This window comes from Lagopus muta, chromosome 3 (genome assembly GCF_023343835.1).
Source record: "Lagopus muta isolate bLagMut1 chromosome 3, bLagMut1 primary, whole genome shotgun sequence".
NCBI lineage: Eukaryota > Metazoa > Chordata > Aves > Galliformes > Phasianidae > Lagopus > Lagopus muta.
This window is the reverse complement of record NC_064435.1, coordinates 39,727,809-39,748,541: the sequence shown is the minus strand read 5'-3', so window position 1 is coordinate 39,748,541 and position 20,733 is coordinate 39,727,809. Positions and strand designations below refer to the sequence as shown.

At 36.1% G+C, this 20,733-nt stretch overlaps 1 protein-coding gene across 6 annotated transcripts in view; it reads right to left on the bottom strand.

Annotated features, from left to right (window-relative positions):
- Positions 1–1,371: 1,371 nt before the first annotated feature.
- PCMTD1 (protein-L-isoaspartate (D-aspartate) O-methyltransferase domain containing 1) overlaps positions 1,372–20,733 on the bottom strand; it is a 43,068-nt gene continuing 23,706 nt past the window's right edge. For 5 of the 6 annotated variants that reach the window (XM_048940579.1, XM_048940584.1, XM_048940580.1 and 2 more), the window contains 3 exons: positions 10,097–10,268; positions 8,591–8,714; positions 1,372–4,031 (listed from right to left, as the gene is read on the bottom strand). In XM_048940579.1, coding sequence (XP_048796536.1) covers positions 3,661–4,031; positions 8,591–8,714; positions 10,097–10,268 — 667 coding nt within the window. In that variant the 3' untranslated portion in view covers positions 1,372–3,660. Of the gene's footprint in view, positions 4,032–8,590; positions 8,715–10,096; positions 10,269–18,063; positions 18,228–20,733 lie in introns of all 6 variants that reach the window. The other variant, XM_048940583.1, reaches the window with a different exon arrangement.

Sequence of the window (20,733 nt, the reverse complement as noted above, 5' to 3'; positions counted from 1 at the left end):
TGCATGAAGGAAGAAGGAATGTTTCAATGCTTTATCTCCAGCACTGGCAAGGTGTAACAGATCCCTAGATTGCAGCAGCAGAGGGTCCCTTAATCTCTGAAAGTAACACACAATACAAAGGCTGGCAATCAGAAGACTGTAGAAAGAAAGTACTACCATCATATTACAAAGCACTGATAAATCAGTATTCTTGGTTACAAAACTGACCTTAAGCATGGTGCAAACCTACTGCTAAACAAGCCAGCCTTGAATTCACGAAGATGATGGTACACTCCAAAGTTACAGAAACAAAGCAGGCATTCATCAAGCCATCAATCTAGATTTTACTGGAAGGTTACCAAGAATCGCTTAACTTGAAAGCTTTAGCAATCCATCAAAAAGTCCAAGAACCTTCTCAAAAAGAAGTTTATGGAAGTGCCTCAACACTATTCAAGTACTGTCAAAATAATTACCAGGTCATTAAGGTGGAATTCTATGTACAACTTCAGGAAGAATGCAGCACACAATTCCTCTACTTTTCATAATGATCAGAAAAGTCAAACAAATACAGATGCATTTCAACCTATATCAACTATACGGATAACTGAAGGAGACAGATTATTACTCAGTGAGTTAAAACTACTTTAAATGAGAACTGAGCACATTCATTTAAAATTCCCTATTTGTTTTGAAACTGACCAGTACACATGCACTCCTAAAGCAGGTTAGAGGAAAGGTAGATGGGTATGTTAAACAAACAAAATACGTGCACACACACACAGAAAAAAGCAGATTGAGTTGTCAGTACCTAAACAAACAAAAGAGACAGTATCCAGTTGAACAAAGCTCTTCTGATTCATTTAAATGTAACAGATTCTCAAATTCTTGATATGGCTTTGTCGTCTTACCTACGCATGGGATTAATAACTCCAGGTCTTCAAAAACATTGTGTTGGTCTCAATACCTCCTCCAGACCAAAGTGTTTAAAACCTTGCAATTTGTTCAACACCCTTGCTATCCTTACCTCAAAGTTGCTCCTATTTATTTTGGCCTATTAGCTCTGTTCAGGGTTAAACCAATCTCAATATTTAGAAATGAGAGTAAAACTATTCTTGAGTACATAGCTGAAGCACAGTTTCTGAGCTCTCTCAGAGAAAACATATTCTTCACGTAAGTGCTTTGGAAGTATTGTTGGGCCCCAAATAGTTCTTCTGTGTCAAGAATAATATCTCATCTTCCAACCTCTACAAAAATTCAAAATGTAGCAAGTACTATTCTTCCAATATTTCTGAGACTCAATGATTACCTTTATTACAAAATCAGTGTCCCAATTATGAATAAACTGACACCTGAAATTTCAAACAGCTTAATACTTCCACACAAACACAGGAATTCAGCAAGCAGAAACCACCAGAAAAACCATTTTATTGCAACAACGTCCCCATCAAGTGAGATGGCAAAAATTAAGTTTTATTACATTTTGCATTTCTACCTTTTTATGTAAATATAAATTCAAGAGTGTAAAATAAATCCACATATAAAAACACAGAAGAAACATTCTCTTTCAGTGAATGCAAAAAGACTTACATACTGAATAATCATGACAAATCATCCGTTGTCCATTTTTCCAAGTACACAGGAGTGAAAGAATGCAGAAGTTTATTCTCCAAAAGCATCCTGTATAGAGTCCTTAAAGTATATAAGTGATATTCAATAATCTCAATTTCTTGAGTTTATTGATGTATATTCCCAAGAAAAGGAGAGAGAAAAACCATCTCAAACTTCAGATGATTTAAACTCCATCTAAAATAACCTACTTAAAACAAGATTACGCTCAATTCTTATAGCTGAAGCATTACAACTACTTTATTAGTATCATTATTTTGGAAAATTATTTCTTAGTAGTTCTTCCTGTCTTTAGAATGAAGTCAGAGTATTTATTTCAAATAGCATTGTTTACTTATACTGTAAATATATTGCGGAAAATAACTCCACATGCTGGTACAACAGGCCTTCATGAAGTTCCATTTAAACATTACTATCATGTACCTTAAAAAAAGAAAAACAACAACCAGGGGCTGCAGCATGAAATGCACAATAAAGGGTCACTGTCATAGAGTTATGCATCTTCCTTCTCATCTTATATATCTGGAAGTCAATACTGGACTGTTAGTTCAAATTAATATTAGCTGGTTATAAATACTTGGACTAGGAAATTTACTGTTTTAAAAAAATTGGTTATATTGTCTGTTATTTCACACACACAAAAAATTATCAGTATTAAAAATGTATTGTGCAGGATATTTCTTCATAAGGAATGTTTTTCACTGGGTCCAAGCAGATTGTTCCAATGACTGTGGCTTTTAATGCACATCATGTCAAATTCTTAATAAACAGAGTTTTGCCTCATGGTTACATTACAACAAAGAATTATGAAATTAAGATGTTAAGAACAAAGTTAAAAAAAAAATCAGAACTGCAAGTAACTTCACAACTAGAAGAGGAAAAATTGTAAAACAATTTAAATCAGCACTGTCGTGGATCCCCACAGGTGCACTGCTACTCATAGGTTTCCAAAAGATGCATACAATTTTATGAATAGTTTTGTGCTAAGAGCCATGCTCAGAAACAAAATATAGGCTAGCACAAGTCTACCTTCTTGGAGATGCATGTTAAGTATAAAACCTACTTACTAAAGTGCATTTGCCAAACAAATTCTAACTTTTACTATAATAACTATTTCAATAAGCAATACAAACTAAATTTTGTTGAAGTTCTATCTCTACTTAAAAGCAGTAAATACAGATGACAAATCTAAAGTACAATCTTGTATTACAAAACATTACGTTTCAATGCCATGAGCTGCAGAAATAAACAAAAAGTACTGTCCTAAACATCTCACAAGTGAGGAAGTGCCTCTAGTTAAAATACTGAAAGCATACAATGGAGTTAAGTATAAGCAGAGCTGAAGTAAGCATTGCTTTCCTTTTCATTCAATATGATGTTTCTTTAAGGCTCTGGGATAAGCTGTTACTTTTCTCAAGATCTTTTGGCAAAAGATAAATGCAGAAGTAGTAGGGTCACCTGACGTTTCAGAACTTGCACTTTCATATTTCATTAAAGCCAGCTAATTCAGTGTCTGTACACATTTATTGCACTTGTGTTGTTGGAATACATTTATACCAACATAGTAATAATGATTGCAACAAAGCCATAGTAAAATTAACTTTTTAAAGGGTCTGGTACTGACATTAGAGGATAAGTGTCTGCATGTTTAAAATGTTCCCTAATAATAAATACAGACAAACTGCTCAAGTCGGATGCACGTGTTTAACAATTATATAGCAGATATAAAATTTCACTCATCCTATTATCAATACAAATCTGTTAGGGATCAAAAAGACATACCATGCAAAATATTGATTAGTGCTGCATAATGGAATATATATTTCTATCCGAGTTAAAACAGCATTTTCAAAATTTAAAGAAAAATAGATTTTTAAAAAGGGATTTTACTGTTGAATGCAAGTCTTCCTTGTAGCAAAGATAAAGTTATGATTTATCGCTGTACTTCAGTCTTGATGAAAGACTAATAATAATTTGTCCACCTATTTCTTAATAAATGCTACATTTTCAAGAATAAAGGAACTATCAGTAGGCATTACTTCTACTTAAAACAAGTTACTTCTCTCTGTAATAGGTCAAGTATGCTTTTAAAGATTCAGGTAATGGTAGACTCATGATTTTCTCTCTCAATAGATTTCGAGGAGGCTCTTCTGGCTTCAAGGCCTCACTGTGATCTTTATCCTCCTCCTCTTTGTTATCATCTTCCATTCTTTCATCTTCTTCACTATCTAGAGGCTGAGGAATGAGTTGATTACCAACAAACACGTAGGTGTTAATCCTGCGTCTACGACATCGCCTGCGTTTTCGTTTAGGGGGAGCCTTCTGAGCAATGCCTTTAGCTTTCATCTCCTCATTTATGAAGTTTCTAAGGGTGCGTCTGATATATATTCGAGCGAGGTCCTGAAGATTCCTAACAGCACACGGAGCTAAAAGGAAAGAGAGTTATACTCAGTAAGCAGAATGTCCCTCTAACAAAAACATTAGTTGCAAGACAGTGTGATTTGTGTTTAAGAACAAATGAAATTTTAGCACATGATGAAATACACAAATGAAATGAGAAGATTGAGGGCTCCCGACAAACCCTGTAGCATATTCTCTACTGAAAAACATCTCTTACTCCAGACATACTCAGATTTGGACTGAGGATGGCTTCTGGAATATGATTACTCTTTCAGAGAAAACACACAGTCCAAGCTATTAAGAGATCTTTGGACAGATGTGCAAGTGAATATCAACTATTTAAAAATTGATTTTAGACAGCACACTTCAAATATGGCATGCCTTGGGACCTATTGTTCCTACCATCTCCTGCTGTTTGGAACATTTCCCCTACCATGTCACACTGGTTTAGGCAAGTGCTTTTCTTCCTTCTCTCTTCTACACAAAATACTTCTTCCTGCTAAACCCAAATAATCAATGTCAACATCACAGCTGACCAAGTAAGCCACCCTTATCTTTGTAGCAGAAAAGGCACCAAAGTTTCTGAACAACAACAACAAAAAAGTAACAAAAAGTCAAAAGCCTCATATTTTGCAATAAGTAGATGATGATTAAGCATTGCCAGGCTGATAGATAACATGCCCAGTATGACCCGTTGCCAAGTAATTCCAGGGCAAACAAAGCAATAAAAGGTACAGAACTGTCTGGATGGCCATGCCCAGAGCATGGTGATAGATGGAATCACATGCAGCTGGCAACCAGTCATAAGTGGTGTTCCCAGGAGTCAGTACTGGAGCATATTCTGTTCAGTATCTTTACTGGTGACCTGGATGAGGGCACTGAGTGCACCCTCAATAAGTCTGCAGATGACACTAAAATGGGAGAAAGATCTGCCTGGGGATACCAAGGCCCTACAGAGGGATCTAGATAAGCTGGGCTGACGCCAGTGGGATTAAAGTTGAATAAGACCAAGCGCCGGGTCCTGCACTTTGGTCACAACAACCCCAAGCAACTCTACAGCTTGAGGTAGAGTAGCTGAAAGACAATGTACAGGAAACGGACCTGGGAGTACTGCTTGATGCTCAGTTGAACACAAACCAGCAGTGTGCCCAGGTGGCCAAGAAGGCCAATGGCATCCTGGCTTGTATCAGAAATAGTGTTGCCAGTAGGAGCAAGGAAGTGATCATCCCTCTCTGCTCAGACCTGGTGAGGCTGCACCTTGAGTACCGTGTTTAGTTTTGAGCCCTCACTACAAGAAAGACACTGAGGCCATGGAGAGTGTTCAGAAGAAGGACAATGAAGATGGGAAGGGGTCTGGAGCACAAGCCTTATGAGGCTGAGGGTGTTGGGATTGTTCAGTCTGAAGAAGAGGAGGCTCATGGGTGGCCTCAAGTTTCTCCAGGGGAGATTCATGTTGCACATCAGGAAATACTTTTCCAAGAGTGGTGAGGTGCTGGAACAGACTGGAAGATTCACCATCGCTGGAGGTATTCAAGAAACATTTAGATGTTGTACTGAGGGACATAGGTTTGTGGGAAATATTGGCAAGTCTATGATACTGCATCAGCCAAACCTGTCACTTGTTCAACTTTCTCATTTTTGTTCCTACATAAAATAGTATAAAATTTATGGATACTACTGCAAAGGAGGAAATGAGCATAATGAGGAAATAAATTTTATAAAAACATTGCCAATACAGATCCAGCTTAAAAACACTCAATGAATTTCCAACTAAATATTTTTTTTTCACTGACTTAAACTCCATGCTAGTTATTAAAATTTGAGACCAAAAAGATGCTTAATACTGGCAATACCGATTGCAGTTGTAGCCAACAGTAAAAAGACAACATGAGTGGAGAAAAGAAGTGTTACCTTGCTGATTTCATTTCACAGGGCAACTTCAATTTCCTAATGCATTTATAATTGGATGGTAGTGGCAAGGTAATAGCATATTTGTATGTTATTCCCTTCTTTCTCTTCTAACTGCACAGTCATTTTAAGAGTATTCTTTTAAACTACTTATAAGAAACACCTTTACTGTACTGCAGCTCACTTCTAAATGCTACTGGTCTATACTGTTTGAATTTGTAATATGAGAATGGTAATAGAGAACTCTAAAATTCTTAAGTTGGTCTCTTACAAGATCAACGGGACAAAGTCCACAAGTCCAAAGGACCCAATGAGACCCATCCACAGATTCTGAGGGAAGTGGCAGATGAAGCTGCCATCCATCACATTTGAAAGTTCATGACAGTCTGGTGAAGATCCCACTGACTGCAAAAGGGGAAACATAACCCCCATTTTCAAGAAGGGGAAAAAAATAAGATCCAGGGAACTATAGGCCAGTTAGACCTTGCAAGACCATGGAGTAGATCCTCCTAAAAGCCCTACTGAAGCACATGGGAAAAATAGACAAGGTGAATGTTGGTAACCAACACAGCTTCACTGAGGGCAAGTCAAGCTTGATAAGCTTAGTGGCCTTTCATGATGGAGTTACAGCACCATTGGATAAAGGAAGAGCAACTGATCTCATCTACCTCGGCTTGTGCAAAGAATTTGACACTGTCCTGTATGGCATCCCAGTAGCCAAATTGGAGAAAAATGGATTTGAATGATGAACCGCTCACTGGACAAGGGAACTGACTTGATGCTTGCACTCACAGTTCTGGTCAAAGACTCAACGTCCTAGTGGATACCAGTGACGTTTGTCAGGGATTTGTTTTTGGACTGGTGTTATTTAACATCTCTATAGGCAACATGGACAGTAGAATCAAGTACACTCACAGCAAGTTTGCAGACAACACCAACCTGAGTGGTGCAGGTGAGAAGAGATGCTTCCTCAGCAGACTTGAGTGTCGAGTCCACACCAATCTCATGAAGTTCAACAAGACTAAGTGCAAGGTTTGGGGCAATCTCAAACACAGATAAGGCTGGGCAGAGAATGGCTTGAGAGCAGCCATGAGGAGAAGAATTTGGGAGTGTCAGTTGATTAAAGATTCATCATGAGCTGGCTACGTGCACTTGCAGCCCAGAAGGTGAACTGTGTCCTGCACTGCATCAAGAGAAGTGTGATCAGCAGGTCAAGGAAGATGATTCTGCCCCCTCTACTCTGCTTTTATTATACCCCCCCTGGAGTTTTGCATCCAGTTCTGGAACTACTGACACAAGAAGGACATGGAGTTGCTGGAGCAGCTCCAGAGGGGGGACATGAAGATAATCAGAGGGCTAGCACACTTTCCCCCTGAGGAGGAGCTGAGAGAGCTGAGGTTTTTCAGCCTAGACAAGAGAAGGCCCCTTGGAGACCTTATAGCAGCCTTCCAGTACCTGAAGAAGTCATGTCACAACAGGACAAGGGGAAATGGTTTTAAACTGGAAGAGGGTAGATTTATAGCAGATACAGGGAAGAAATCCTTCACTGTAAGAGTGGTGACACACTGGAACAGGTTGCCCAGAGAGGCTGTGGATGCCTCCTCCCTGGAAGCATTCAAGGCCAGGTTGGATGGGACTTTGAGCAATCTGGTTTAGAGGGAGGTGTCCCCTGCCTATAGCAGAGGGATTGAAACTAGATGATCTAAAAGGTCCCTTCCAACCCAAACCATTCTATGTTTCTATGATTTTTAGTAAGGAACCATTCTTCACAAGCTTACATATACCTCAAAATTAATAACCAGATCAGTAGTTACAACTGATGCAACCTGATATGGCATCCTAGACTTCTGAATGGCTTTTCTCTGTTTTGCATTTAAAACTGTGCATAGAAGCAAGAGGCATGTAAATACTACAGGAGAATTAGTCCACATTGGTCTTACGTTAACAGAACAAAGCAGGAGAAAACTGTTATTGTCTAGTTTCTTTGCTAAATTCCTGGGTGCCACTGAAGTCCTATGTAATACTACTACTAGCTTTGTCTGTGGTAGCAGAAATTTTCATCTCTGTACCTTTCCCAGCCTTTATTTTTTTTTTCCTCATCATGCTATCATCTTATCTCTGCAACAGCTATGCTTTCAGAGACTTTCTAAATGCCCTTCCTAATCTAACTGAAGTTTTGTGTAGTCACACAGAAAGCCCATATAAGAGACTACTAAAGACAGTGAGAATCATCAGCTTCAGACATAAGGACAACTCAGCTATTAAACTTCTGCAGTACCATAGCTGCAATGTAAACCAGTTCCTTCCATTTCCAGAGGGGAGAGAGAAGAGGAATTTTTTTTTTCCTCTGTGAGATTGTCTGAACATCAGTACTTTTGATAAACCTAGTATTAGCTCAGTATGTTAGATGTATTTCATTGGAAAAGAAGCTGAATCCAAAAGGAAAAGAAGTCTGGCAAAGTAAGCTGGAAACAATGCACCATTTTAATCTGAGATGTTGATTGTGCATACAGCATAGCCAGCAGCACAAACTATCAGTGAGCTGCCACTATGTGAGGTTCTAAGCCCCTATTCCATCACACATATGTAAAGGATAGCCTCTTCTCTTCTAGAGTAACACCAGCAAGCACTATTAGAACCCACCAAACCAAAGGGAGCCAGTATAAGTGACACTTACGCAGTCCCACAGTATCATGTTTGCCATTGTCATTTCTGTTTGGTTGCACTAGTGGGGCAAATGAAACAGCAAGGATATTTTTACTTTCCCATGTGTTCTGTCCCGTCCTCAAGATTTGTGTTAGCTGCATAAGAACAACAACAACAACAAAAAAAAGAAAAAAAATCAGTGGTTACAGTTTTGTCATACTCAATACAATTCAGGCTGATGTTCAAACAGTGCAATTTTGATTAACTTTAAAATTTATTTGTAAAGGTTGTTCTCTAAATAGCCAGCACTTCCATATTCCTAGAAATATTTTTCTGTCACTGGAGTACTGAAGAAGGCTGTTCTGCAGTGGGGAGAAATGCAACTGGAAAATGAAGTCCTAAGGTTTTCTCTCTATCAAGGCAGAATACTGTTACTACAACTACAACATTTTTATTTAAATTCCCTGTGCATCTGCAAAAATTGACTCCTGCCTACCACATAAATGCCCCAGGAATCAAATAATAAGATGTTCTGTAGCCGAGTGCTTTGTCTGTGATTGGTTTTGTTACTTTTTTTTTTCCCCCCTATGTTTTCTCTCCCTTCTTTCCAGGTTAGAGGAACCCAGATCTTTTAGCATCTCCTTATGTCTTACAGTCTCTAGTGTGCTAACTATCTGCATATAAGACAGACCTAACGACAGTTTTAATTTTGCTACCTAGACTACCTTTGAGATATGCAATCAATCTCAGTTGATAGTATCTTAGTCCAATAAATACTTTCTCTAGTATTTATATAACTCAATGACACAGACCACATTTAAATCACTTGGATATTCTGAGAAAGTAAACATATAGTTATTTTTGGAAGGTAACCAGCAAGCTTACCAGCAAATAATTTAGTAATTATCTACATTCAAGAGAGCATCCACATAAATCAGTTTTTTGTTCCCTGGTTCCCTATTAGCAAAACAGGGAGAATAATACTTACCTTTGTAAGGCCTTTTGAGATCTAAGGATGAAAAGTGATAACAGTGTGAAGTATTATTAAAATAATACACCTGTCTGGAAAAAGTCTAATCTAACACAAAAAAGCAATACTGAAAATTGCTGGAAATAACTCTTTTCCTCCACTCTTTTTCATTTCTCCTACCTTTAATTACAAACATAAAATCAATTCTCCTGTTTCAGAGAGTGATTTATGTTGTGTTGAAGTATTAACTGAACATGTGTGGCAAGGATTTCAAGGCAGTACTAGGACTAGCATAGTATACTTAAAATATTTAAGAATGGAGTACTAGCTTCATGGAAGACAAAACAGTTTTATCACAGATAAACAGGACATTGGCAGTTTCCCATCATTTAAAGGAAAACAATTTCAAGACTGCATTGCAAAAACACCTGCTGAATTGCAGTAATACACTGAGTAAAGACAACAACAGTTAATGTTCAACTTTGTCAACTATACATGTTAAAACATTTCTTGAATTATGTATTTCTTATACTACATGATAGCAAGGGGAAATTGTCATTAAGTCACCTGATCTTCTATAGGCATTACTAAAATGCCTCCGACTTTCAATAAAATTTTCATGTAGTTTTCATGGTCTTTCTGGACTCCAGCTCCACAGTAAATCCGGTCATACTGATGACTGTCTGAGGCTATTTCCAAACAGTTACCAACCACAAAGGCAGGTTCACAGAACTCAAATCTGAGGAGAAGAAAGCAAAAAGAGGCATTTTAAAATAAAATCAGCTTTCTTGAGAAAAGCCAGTCCAGTTAAAAACAAAAATATTTTTACTATCTTCCTTACATAAAGAAAAGAAAGATTAGCACACATTTTAACAATCAGCATTAAACACAGCAATATTAAACAGAAAACAATGTGTTGTTTCTGCTCAATGAAGGATTAAATTTTTTTTTTTTTTTTTAAAGTTAGCGAGTGCATCACATAAAAACAAAAAAGCCTGAAAGAAACACCAGGCTTCTTAACAGTAAGCAATCGGACTTGTGATGTTTCTCTGAACAAGGCATGCAGTCAGGTCCCTTTAAAGCAGACAGATGTTAATTGTGGAATATTTAGGTTATATATTGTATAAATGTTGTAACAGTCCAATTCCCAATACCTTCCCTCTCACTTTTAAAAGAGGTTATTTTAAGAATTATTTTCCTCTACATCTCCCACCTTCCATTTTGAGAACAATCTGTTTTTTTCAAAAATAAAATTTAATAGAAAAGTTTTGACCACACACAAAGCAAGGAAAAAAAAAGATTAATTCTGAGAAACATCTGTTCTAATTTTCTTAAGCAAATGAAAGTCACATAACTGCTTCTGAGCGGACTTAAGTATAAAGCAGAAGTTGCAAAGACTAAGTTCTCCTGACACTGCATAAAATAGCAAAAGGTGCACACTGCAGAGCTTTATTGCCAAAGCTGCATATGTTCGCCATTACAGAGATATTTTCTGACATTTTTCACATCTTTGCAGCAAGTCTCTGGTTAAGATGTTCATGCATCATAATGTAATTCATATATTTGTACTAAAAAACAGTGAAAAAACACACAAACCCCCTCCCCAACACACACACACACCAACAACATTCAGTCAAAAACCTCCTTCTCCACCCTCATTTCAAGAAGAGATGTTACACATGTGCTCACAGAAAGGATTTATGATTTTCTTGGAAAAACTTTAAAACTACAGAAGTAGTTCACAAGTGTCATCTGGCAGTACCAAATTTAATGCCTCTCAACTTCATCTCAGAATGAATAACTTGTTCTTTCTAAATACTTCTTTGAATACATAGAGCCATCTTATGAGCTTTACAGCTTACATTCAAAAATTATTTTGATTTGGCTTTCAGTAGGCAATCCCAGTACAACACCTGACAAGCAAATAATCATCTCAGTTACACGGAAACCTGGCACTGCCTATAAGGCTTAGCTGACTCCCCTATCAACCCTACCATTCACAAATTAGTCTTTTATTAAAGCTATGTTTTTGCTTGAAGCACTTTGTTTTCAAGATAGGGTGCACGACCTTGAAAATAATTCAATTCTTTCTTTGACTAGTCAAATATAGACTCCAGAATACCTTACTGACAAACCACTGCAACTGCCTTATGCGCTCAATGTGGCTGACAGTCCATGCTGTTGTTTCCTCATCCAAGACCAATGGAAGAAGTGAAAGCTACAATCAATACTGACAGATTAAAAAAAAGGAAGGTGGCAGATGGGGAGTGCAGCCAACTGCACACAAGCAGACAGCAAAAATGAACTGTGGTTGAATTTAAAAAAAAAAAAAAAAAAAAAAAAAAAAAAAAGAAATATCTACAAATACATTTGGCAAGGTTAAATGCTCAGAAGAAAATGAAACCCAAAGTACTGATTATTCTTCAGTGAAATGATCTCTTAAGTGCATGGGGGATCACATATTTTTCAACATTTAGCATAAGTCAGACAGCTCAACGTACAGTTTTAATTTCAGGTTGTCTACATCTGAAGTAAAGCATCATCACACTGATTTAACTTGAAAATTTAAGCAAAGTACCGTTGTGGGCTTCAAAAGTACAATAAAAACCAGAGGTGAGTAATAGGGCACTCCTCTGAAATGCCACGTTAGATAGCAAACAGTCACTGGCTCTAAGTTATATACTTAGAACAACAGAAGACAGACTGATGTTGCATAACCCGACAACTTTCATAACACCATTACTCAAAATTCTCCTCCAAAATCTTACTACCAGATATTCCCTAAATGCTTCTACTGGAAGCACCCTCTTAAAACAGAAACACAAAATTCCCAAGAAAGCAAAGACAAGACAAAAAAACACAAAACATTTCCCAGACAAAATATACGCTCCATATAGAGACCTATAAATACAATGAAAGCTGGAAAGAATTTCTCATTTAGCTCTACAGCTTGCAGTCAGAAGTACACAAGAACAACAATGAATAAGTTTCCCATTACACCTGTAAGAATCAAAACAGGCTAAGCACTAGAGACTATGTCTGCCTATTGGTGCGTTAAACTAAGACTGGACTATGTTAATACAAATTTGTGGAGGCATAAGGCTTATTACCAAGACAGAGAGATAGTGGTTAGGCCTACTACTTCAAAAATGACCTTCTTCACTCCAGTAGCTCCAGCTAGTTTAAAATCTATTTGTCAAAAGTAAGAGGTTCCTGAAAGACTCATTTCTCACAGTAGTCTTAACTAGAGTACATGCAACTCAGAAAGACATCTTTTCAGTTTATTTCAGATGGAAAACAAGGGACTCAGCTCACTTGGCAATGCAATAACACCTACAGTAGTACGCTGACTGCCCATTTATATCACACAGTAATAGAACTGCCATACACATCTTTCTACCCAGAAGTCTATATAAGGGTAGGAGTAAATGGGTGGAAAAGATTTTAAGCTGTATCTAGTCAAAGTAACACTTGAGTTCAAAAGCCAGTGCCGTTCATTCAAGCTGCCTGCAGAATTACCTGCTTTGTGTTTTATGATATAAACAGTGTCAAAACACAAGAAATAAAAACGCATATGAGGTTCATATTTAGAGCATTATGGAATTCTCAAATTTAGTTAAGTTGTAAAACAACAGCACTCAGTTCTTCCTCTGCACTCCAAGTAAACCTTCATCACTGAAGAAATGAAGACTCCTTGCTCACTCCCTGAATCTTTGACTGTTACCACAAAACTATACACACATCTCAGAATCAGGAAACTGACAAATAAATGTATCACTTTGTGGTATCTATGTAATCTAGTAATAAGTAATTAACTTCCAAAAGACTAAAATACAATGTATAGAATTTGTATCACTGACTTTCCCAATCCATTTCCAAAATGAGCAAGGTTAAGCTCTACTTCACTGAAGTATAAGCCTCTGACCATCTGATCAGGGAATGATCTTTAAGTTCAACATAAGTTTTAGCAAATAAATGAGAATAATATCTACCAACAGTATAATAAGTTTGTTAGTTTTAACATAAGAAAACAGCATCAATCACATTGTTTTACAATGGAATTTAATCTCAAATCCAAATTCCATCAGTCCCTTATGATACTACATCCAATGAGGTAATTTCAATACCATTACCTCCAGGATATGAAAACAGATCAGATACTCAACTTCCTTCTGTGTTACACTGAGTTATTTTTATTATAGTAATGACTTTGTTGAAAAGAAATGGTTTAGTGCCTTAACATGCAGTACTGGCAAATACATAAGCTACCAATCAAGGAGGGGTAATATTTCACTTGGTTACCAATTTGAAATGGAACTATGAAAACAACTTAAGAAACAGCAAGTTTTATTTACATTTTGTTGATCACAGTTAAATAGCCAGGGTACAATTGTATCTGGAAAACATGATTATTTTTTTTTTCCCCATAGATTAGAAGCCAAAAAAAAACCCAAAAACCTGAGACTAAAGAACTAGAAAAACATATAGATGTTTGAATCACATCCAGTTCTTCAGTTGAATCTGGTATTTTGCTTACAAGAAAACAGCCAAAAGAATTTAAGAGTTTCTAGTACAGATAACACACTGACTGTGTTCCTGTGTATGAATGAACATTTGCCATAGGATAAATTTAATTTCATACAGAACTTGTTTAGCAGTGGACCAAGATAGTAAAGCAGTTTCAAGTACCTGAAGTGCATTAACCTGATTCTGTCCTTTCTGCCTTGTCCCTCAAGGATAGGCATTTCATGTCCATCCCCCCCAGCACTAAAGTTTTACAGATTCAATACAGGCACAGCACTTTTCTTTCAGGTAAGTATCAAAAATTACCTGTAAGATTTAAAGAGTGTTTTTGTCTTCATCACAGCACATTAAGAAAATAAGTAAGGAATAGTTCATTACTACACACATTCTTTTAAGAATCTCCACAGGTATCAACACAAAGGAACACTATTATCGGGATAAAATGAGCTTCCATTTAAAAAACAAAAACAAAAACAAAAACATTTTTTAGCGAAGAACTAAGACTGAAATTATTTGCTCTTGTATCCATATCCACCAATCTAGTATTCATGCGGTAACAAAATATGTAAACACTAGTAATCCTACTAAGTTTTTTTCCCCAAGGTAATTCATTGGTAATTCCTATCATATAACCTACCCAGACAATCTAATTTCCAATTACTTCCAGCTCTGAGGAGTACAGCATCCCTCAAGGGCTAAGCTCTCCTGCCTATACAGCCTTCATGGATGTAGTGCATTATTAACCCTGACATCTCTTCAAGATCAAACTAGAGGTAAGGAGTTGTGTTTTAAGAGATGTTCCCTTCTAAGGAATCAAGTTCAAGTTTAATAAAATTGGGCATAAAATCACATACTTTGAATAAAAAGCAACTTTTAAAATCCACAGATTCGTGTTTAAAGCCAACAGTGAAACGTGTTGTAAGATGCTTATAAAAATACTGGGAACTATTTGAACTGCTGACATTTGTCTTTTGCACAGAGAAAAAGCAGTTCTTAAAGTCAGCATTTCTCCAGTTACATTTTACACTTCTCCTTAACCACTAAAATTCATACAAGGATACCACCTAATAGCACACTTCTGCCTATTTTATTGCACTTCCATCTCAGCTTGGTGCTCAGTCCTTACAGAAAGAAAAACCCTTTCAGTATGAATTTAGGATGCTGGTTTGCCATCCACAATCATTTCCTTGTGTTCAATCAACTGAAACCCATACAAAAGGGGACAAGTGTCATCAAGCTGTTCTCCCCTCTAACAGTCCAGAAGGCTCTTTAATAAAATAAAATACATAGTAACCCTCTCAGCAGGTCCAAAAAGGGAAAAATAAAATAAACTATAATGCATATTTTTATTTCTGACAGAGGGAGCAAGAGGATCAAAACAAATAAACTTACAGCACAAAGAACTACTGTTCAATGAGAAGACTGCCAAGTTGTTACAGCAAGCCATCTGAACTATGCTGATACTACATTGGAACAATTTTTCCACGGGAAATTTGTGTTTTAAAACATATTCACCAACAGTAGGGAATTAAAAGAATACACAAAGTTAACTTCAAATCAAACTTCCCTTAAATCCATTATTTTCAGCTAAAAGATGCCTTAGGATGGGCAAGGATCTTCTAAACTATCTTGACCACCACAAAAACCATCCTTTTAAAACACATCTATAGAAACTGAAAAATAAGTATTTCCTGTGATTATCCTTAGAGAATGAAGAGCTACAAATAATCTAGGGAGTTCCAACTCATATTCATTTTTGTTAAAAGAACAATACTGTCAGGGCTTCTTCTGTATAAAACAATTTCATAATTTACTAATCTTACTCCAAGTATACCTAAAGCCAGAAAGAAACTTTAAAGAAACTTCCAGATTGTTTAATCCATTTCATTTTTTAAACTGACATAAGTCTTATATTCTGTGAAAACTACAGTTGAAGGTGAAACATGACTTTCTGTATACCATGCCACAGCAATGCACAACATTCACAGAATGGCTTGTTAGCATTTTTCACCTTACTATACTGCAAAAGTACTCTAGATCAAGTAACAACCAGATTTAAAGATGCTTCTAATATACTGCAGAGTATAAGAATAAATTTTCACATTTCTCAATAAATATTTCCCATATTCTATCCTGGTGGTGATGTTCATTTAGGATCCTATCACTAAGAACTACATTAGATACTGAGAACAATTATTAAAAATGGAACAACAGAATGACAAGAGAGCAAGTTTTTTTTCCTTGTTTTTTTTTTGTTTGTTTGTTTGTTTTTTTGTATTTTTCTCTATTTTCACTCTGCCTTACTTATGTATTTATTAAAGCTCTTAACAAGTATGGCTCATGTATAAATGCATTCTTATGGCCTGCTAGCATGCTTCCCTGAAAAGTTACATGCATTTCACTTATTGGGACTTCCTGCATGTACTCTTTGAACATCAGAATAAACAGAAACAAAAGTATAAAAACTTCTATAACAAAACGGTTGTTACTATCTACAGTAGCAGCTTTTAAGCCCCTTACGTACAATGGCAATAATGGGGATTTCATTAGGATTAGTAAAATAGCCAGAAGCAGTGCTGACTAAATTTTTATGCAGTAATTTTTTCCTGATCATTTTTCTCATCCAGGCAATGTAGGCCAGTGGGAAATGCATTCCAGCTTCACTTCTATTTGTTATCTCAGCTTTAGAATAAAACTACTTTTGTGCTTCTATTGGGCAACTTCAGCTATCTTTGCTTGTTTGTAACTTCTAATAGCCATCAGCTTCACTGAAACATATGAAAAAACACTGCTCTTATTTATAAAGAAAAGTTAGAATGCTGGACCTTAAAAAATACAACTAACCTTACTCTCTCTTCAGCACTAGTTAACAAACTTAAACTTCATTAGGTACTGCATCTAAAATCTTGATGATAAAAGCAAAGTAGTACACTGAAGGAATATATATATTTTAAATCAATTCCACAGTGAAGTTTAAGAAACCTGCACTCCTGAAAAAGAAGGAGGTGAAAAAATGTCTCATCACCTCCCTCTGTCACCAGGACCCTAGTAAATTCATGGATGCAAGTCCCCTCAGAAACAGTTTATTGTTTCTGTAGACAGAAGTATTTGCTTTTTTTTTGCTTTTTTTTTTTTTTTTGGTACTGAAGCAGAAAAGGTAGTTTTATAGATTTAAGATTGTCATATTCTATACTAAGAGTTTTTGTGAAGCTATAGATTTGATTTGGTAGCAACAATCCATTGCTGTTTTTCTCAACTACTTTAATGTAATAACAAATGCTCTTAATACTATCAAAACTTGCAGCAACTGCAGATTTCCAAAGAAAGTAGTGTCCACCACAGAATCTGTCTTATTTCTAAAAGATTTTGTATGTGCTTAGAGATAGCAAGAACACAGATTGCTCCAACTCTCAAACACTTTAAAAACAGTTTTCTTTTCTTTCTAGAAAGCAGTAAACTCAACTGCCACTTTTGGAGCCTCCTGGCTTATGATGTTTATGTATATTATTTCTCTTTAATACCTCTAACTGAAAAAGAGACATTTCAAAAGCAGATTTTCTTTTTGAAAATGTTAATTTCCAGTGTCAAAGAATCCCTCTGAACTTCTTACTGTCGTATGTTTTTCTAGCTAGAGCAATAAAAAAAGCACAAAATTTCCACTAACCAAATCTAAGAACAAGTTAAAAGTAAAATATGAACTGAAAAGGCTACCAAGGGGGTTTAAGACAGGTTACTTTTCCTGCACAGATTTTTATTGCTATCATTATCCAGCTGAACAGCAAAGAATGGTTTTTCTTTGAGCATATACAAGGAACTTTCAACTTCAACTCTACTTTTATGAAAGTGAGCTTGCAGTGTTCTACAGGAGCCTTGAATTTCAAAGACAAATAAATATTTTGTTGGAAAATTAAGCCATTTTTCAATGCCAATAATTTTCTTATAGGACTTCAGAAAGAAGCTTAACCCATAACAGTTATACCAGAAGTAGTACTAGGGTTCTTGCAACTTACCATTGAAGTGGTTTCTTTTGATCTTGAGAAGGTTTGGTGATTCTTTCACATCAGGGACTTCAGCTTACCCAGGTTTGGTTTTTGATAGGGTGCTAGAAGATGGGCAACCTAGCCTTGCCCTGTGTCTCTCTCTCCAAGCTGGATATTCTAGGTCTAGAAGTTGACTGGGAGCAGAAAAGACAACACATTCCCCTTCAATAAAAACAGGTGAAGCCGGGCCTGGTACTTGCACAATGTGTTTCAGATAGCCTTCTTAAGGAATTTTTTTTTTTCCCCTTAAATGGCATGCATTCCCTACTCAAGGTTTAAAGTACGAAAGAGAGTCATATATATACTTTCAACTCAAGAGTATTTTGTTTAATCCACACCTAAAATCTTTTGCACCTCAATCATAACAATACTTCCAGACAATGGCAAATCTCCCTTGTTTCTACTAGAAAATATACACCAAATAAAACCAAGGCAGTATTTTACCTCTCAAAGAAACAACTCCATCTCAATTCAGGCAAAAAGTATTTTTAAAAGATTGGTGGGATATGGATACAGATACAAGTGCTTACTGAAATTATTTGTCTTTCTGAAACAACTGTATTAAAAGCTTTTCCTCTAATGAACAGTTCAACAGACAACTAATAGAAGGATAAACTGCCCTTTAAACAAAGAGTATCTCAGATTTTTTATTACCTCATTACTTTTACACTGCTACCAGACTTTAATCAAGTACCTACCCCAATCATTAAAAAAAAACCACATGTAATTACATTTAAACAACATTTTTATCAGGAACCATAAAAAAGCATTACTATATCACACAATGCTGTATCATTCCCTATGAAAAGTGGCATCAAAACATCTTGTTTCATCAGGAGAAAAAGTAAATCATCATAACCCAGCTCCATGTTGCAAGTCAGATGCAAAGATAAAGGTCTACTGCTTCAAGTGAAAGAACACGACAAACAAAATTAAAGCATTTATTTAGGATCCAAGCTGAAGATTTTGAAGGATCTACATTTAAGGTAAAAGCCCTTTTACTTTTGTTTAAGAAAGAGACTTCTTCAAATACTCAGATCAGACTGCAGAATATTATCCACTGAAGAACACAGAAAGGGAAGAAGGGTTTCGCAGAATTCCCATCTGCAGATCTCAATTACATGTGCTCTCTGTATTCCTTCTATAGCCTATGAACCTCCTTAGAAGCTGATCACAGGTTAAGATATTTTTCCTCAAAACATGCATACATTCATTGAGACAATCAGCTTCATTCATACCACTCTGACAGACAAAATCAGATTTCAAACAGTATGTATGTCTTCTAGGTATACATCAGTATTCAACAGCAGGCAGACACTGCACACCTTACGAGTTCTTTTTGACAGAAGATCTTTCCTCCATGTATTAAGCAAATCAAATGAGTAGTTAAGTTCAGAAGCAGAAGTCCACACAACTTTCAGTAAGTATACTTCATATATTTCTTTTACAAGCCAAAATTCAGGAAAAATTTCCTGAAATAATAATCAAAACTAGCTTTACTGACCTAGAGTACATTACTTTAAGAGGCAGACTAAAAGTGAAGACATACCGTATATATTTGATATAAATATATACAGAAAATATTATATATAAACATAAATGAGCCAATCAGAAGAAAAACATGCCATCTTCAGTAACTATATTAAAATACAGTTAACCATAATTAACTATTCAGACAAGGAGTTACAAAACCTTCCACTAAATCTAAAACCCAAGCAGTCAATCAGTATTACGTGAACAGCAGTTCAGTTATTGTCAAATAGATTTATATAAGAAAAATTAAAGAGACCCGTTTGTTAGGTTGGTGAGGAGGATGCTTCCATAGCCAGTGCTTTGTATTTTTTCTGTTGTTGATTATTAAAAAGTATATGCCAAGTGATGCACGTGTAAATTAGTGAAAGCATAAATTATATTCACTAATCTTTTTTGACTCCTCCTCTGTATAACACTATATAACGAAAAATCAGTTTAGCTATCAGTGTACATAACGCATAATTTAGAATACTGTCTCCAGAGCTGATCTCTAAATTAGCAGAAAATACATTTCTTCTGCTTTGAGAATACTTACATCTCGTATTACACATACTTCCTTCCTTCCAACAGTACATGTGCACACATTCAGTTATGCCAAATTTAGCAACACTGGGATTAGTTCTTTTCTCCTGGTACTTGCAAATTTTTAAATACAAACCGTACATTTCTGGTATTTATTCACATAAATCAATCAGACTGATTTTGTTTAACAACGGTGTACTTCTTTGCTTCCCCTCCAATTCAATTTCTCCTCATCTATGTATGCAAAAGTATTAATTACCAAACTGGCAAGACTTTTCAGTCCAAGTCAACCCTCTGTGTGTCAGAATACATATACAGGAATACAGGCGCACACAGGAATTTATTAGCAGGCAGTTGCATCTTACTTAAAAGAGCAATTAATGTAGTATTAATGATGATCATAAGTGGTCACAGATCTCACTTCTGTATTAATATCAGCTAACAGAAAAAGTCTGTATTAAATTTGAGGCGATGATAGTAATATATACACACTAAAACATGACACAGTTTTAGTTCTGTGTCCCTCCAACATTCTTCCAATTAAACAACTAAAATAATCTAGTTAATGCTAGAAGTACAGAACTG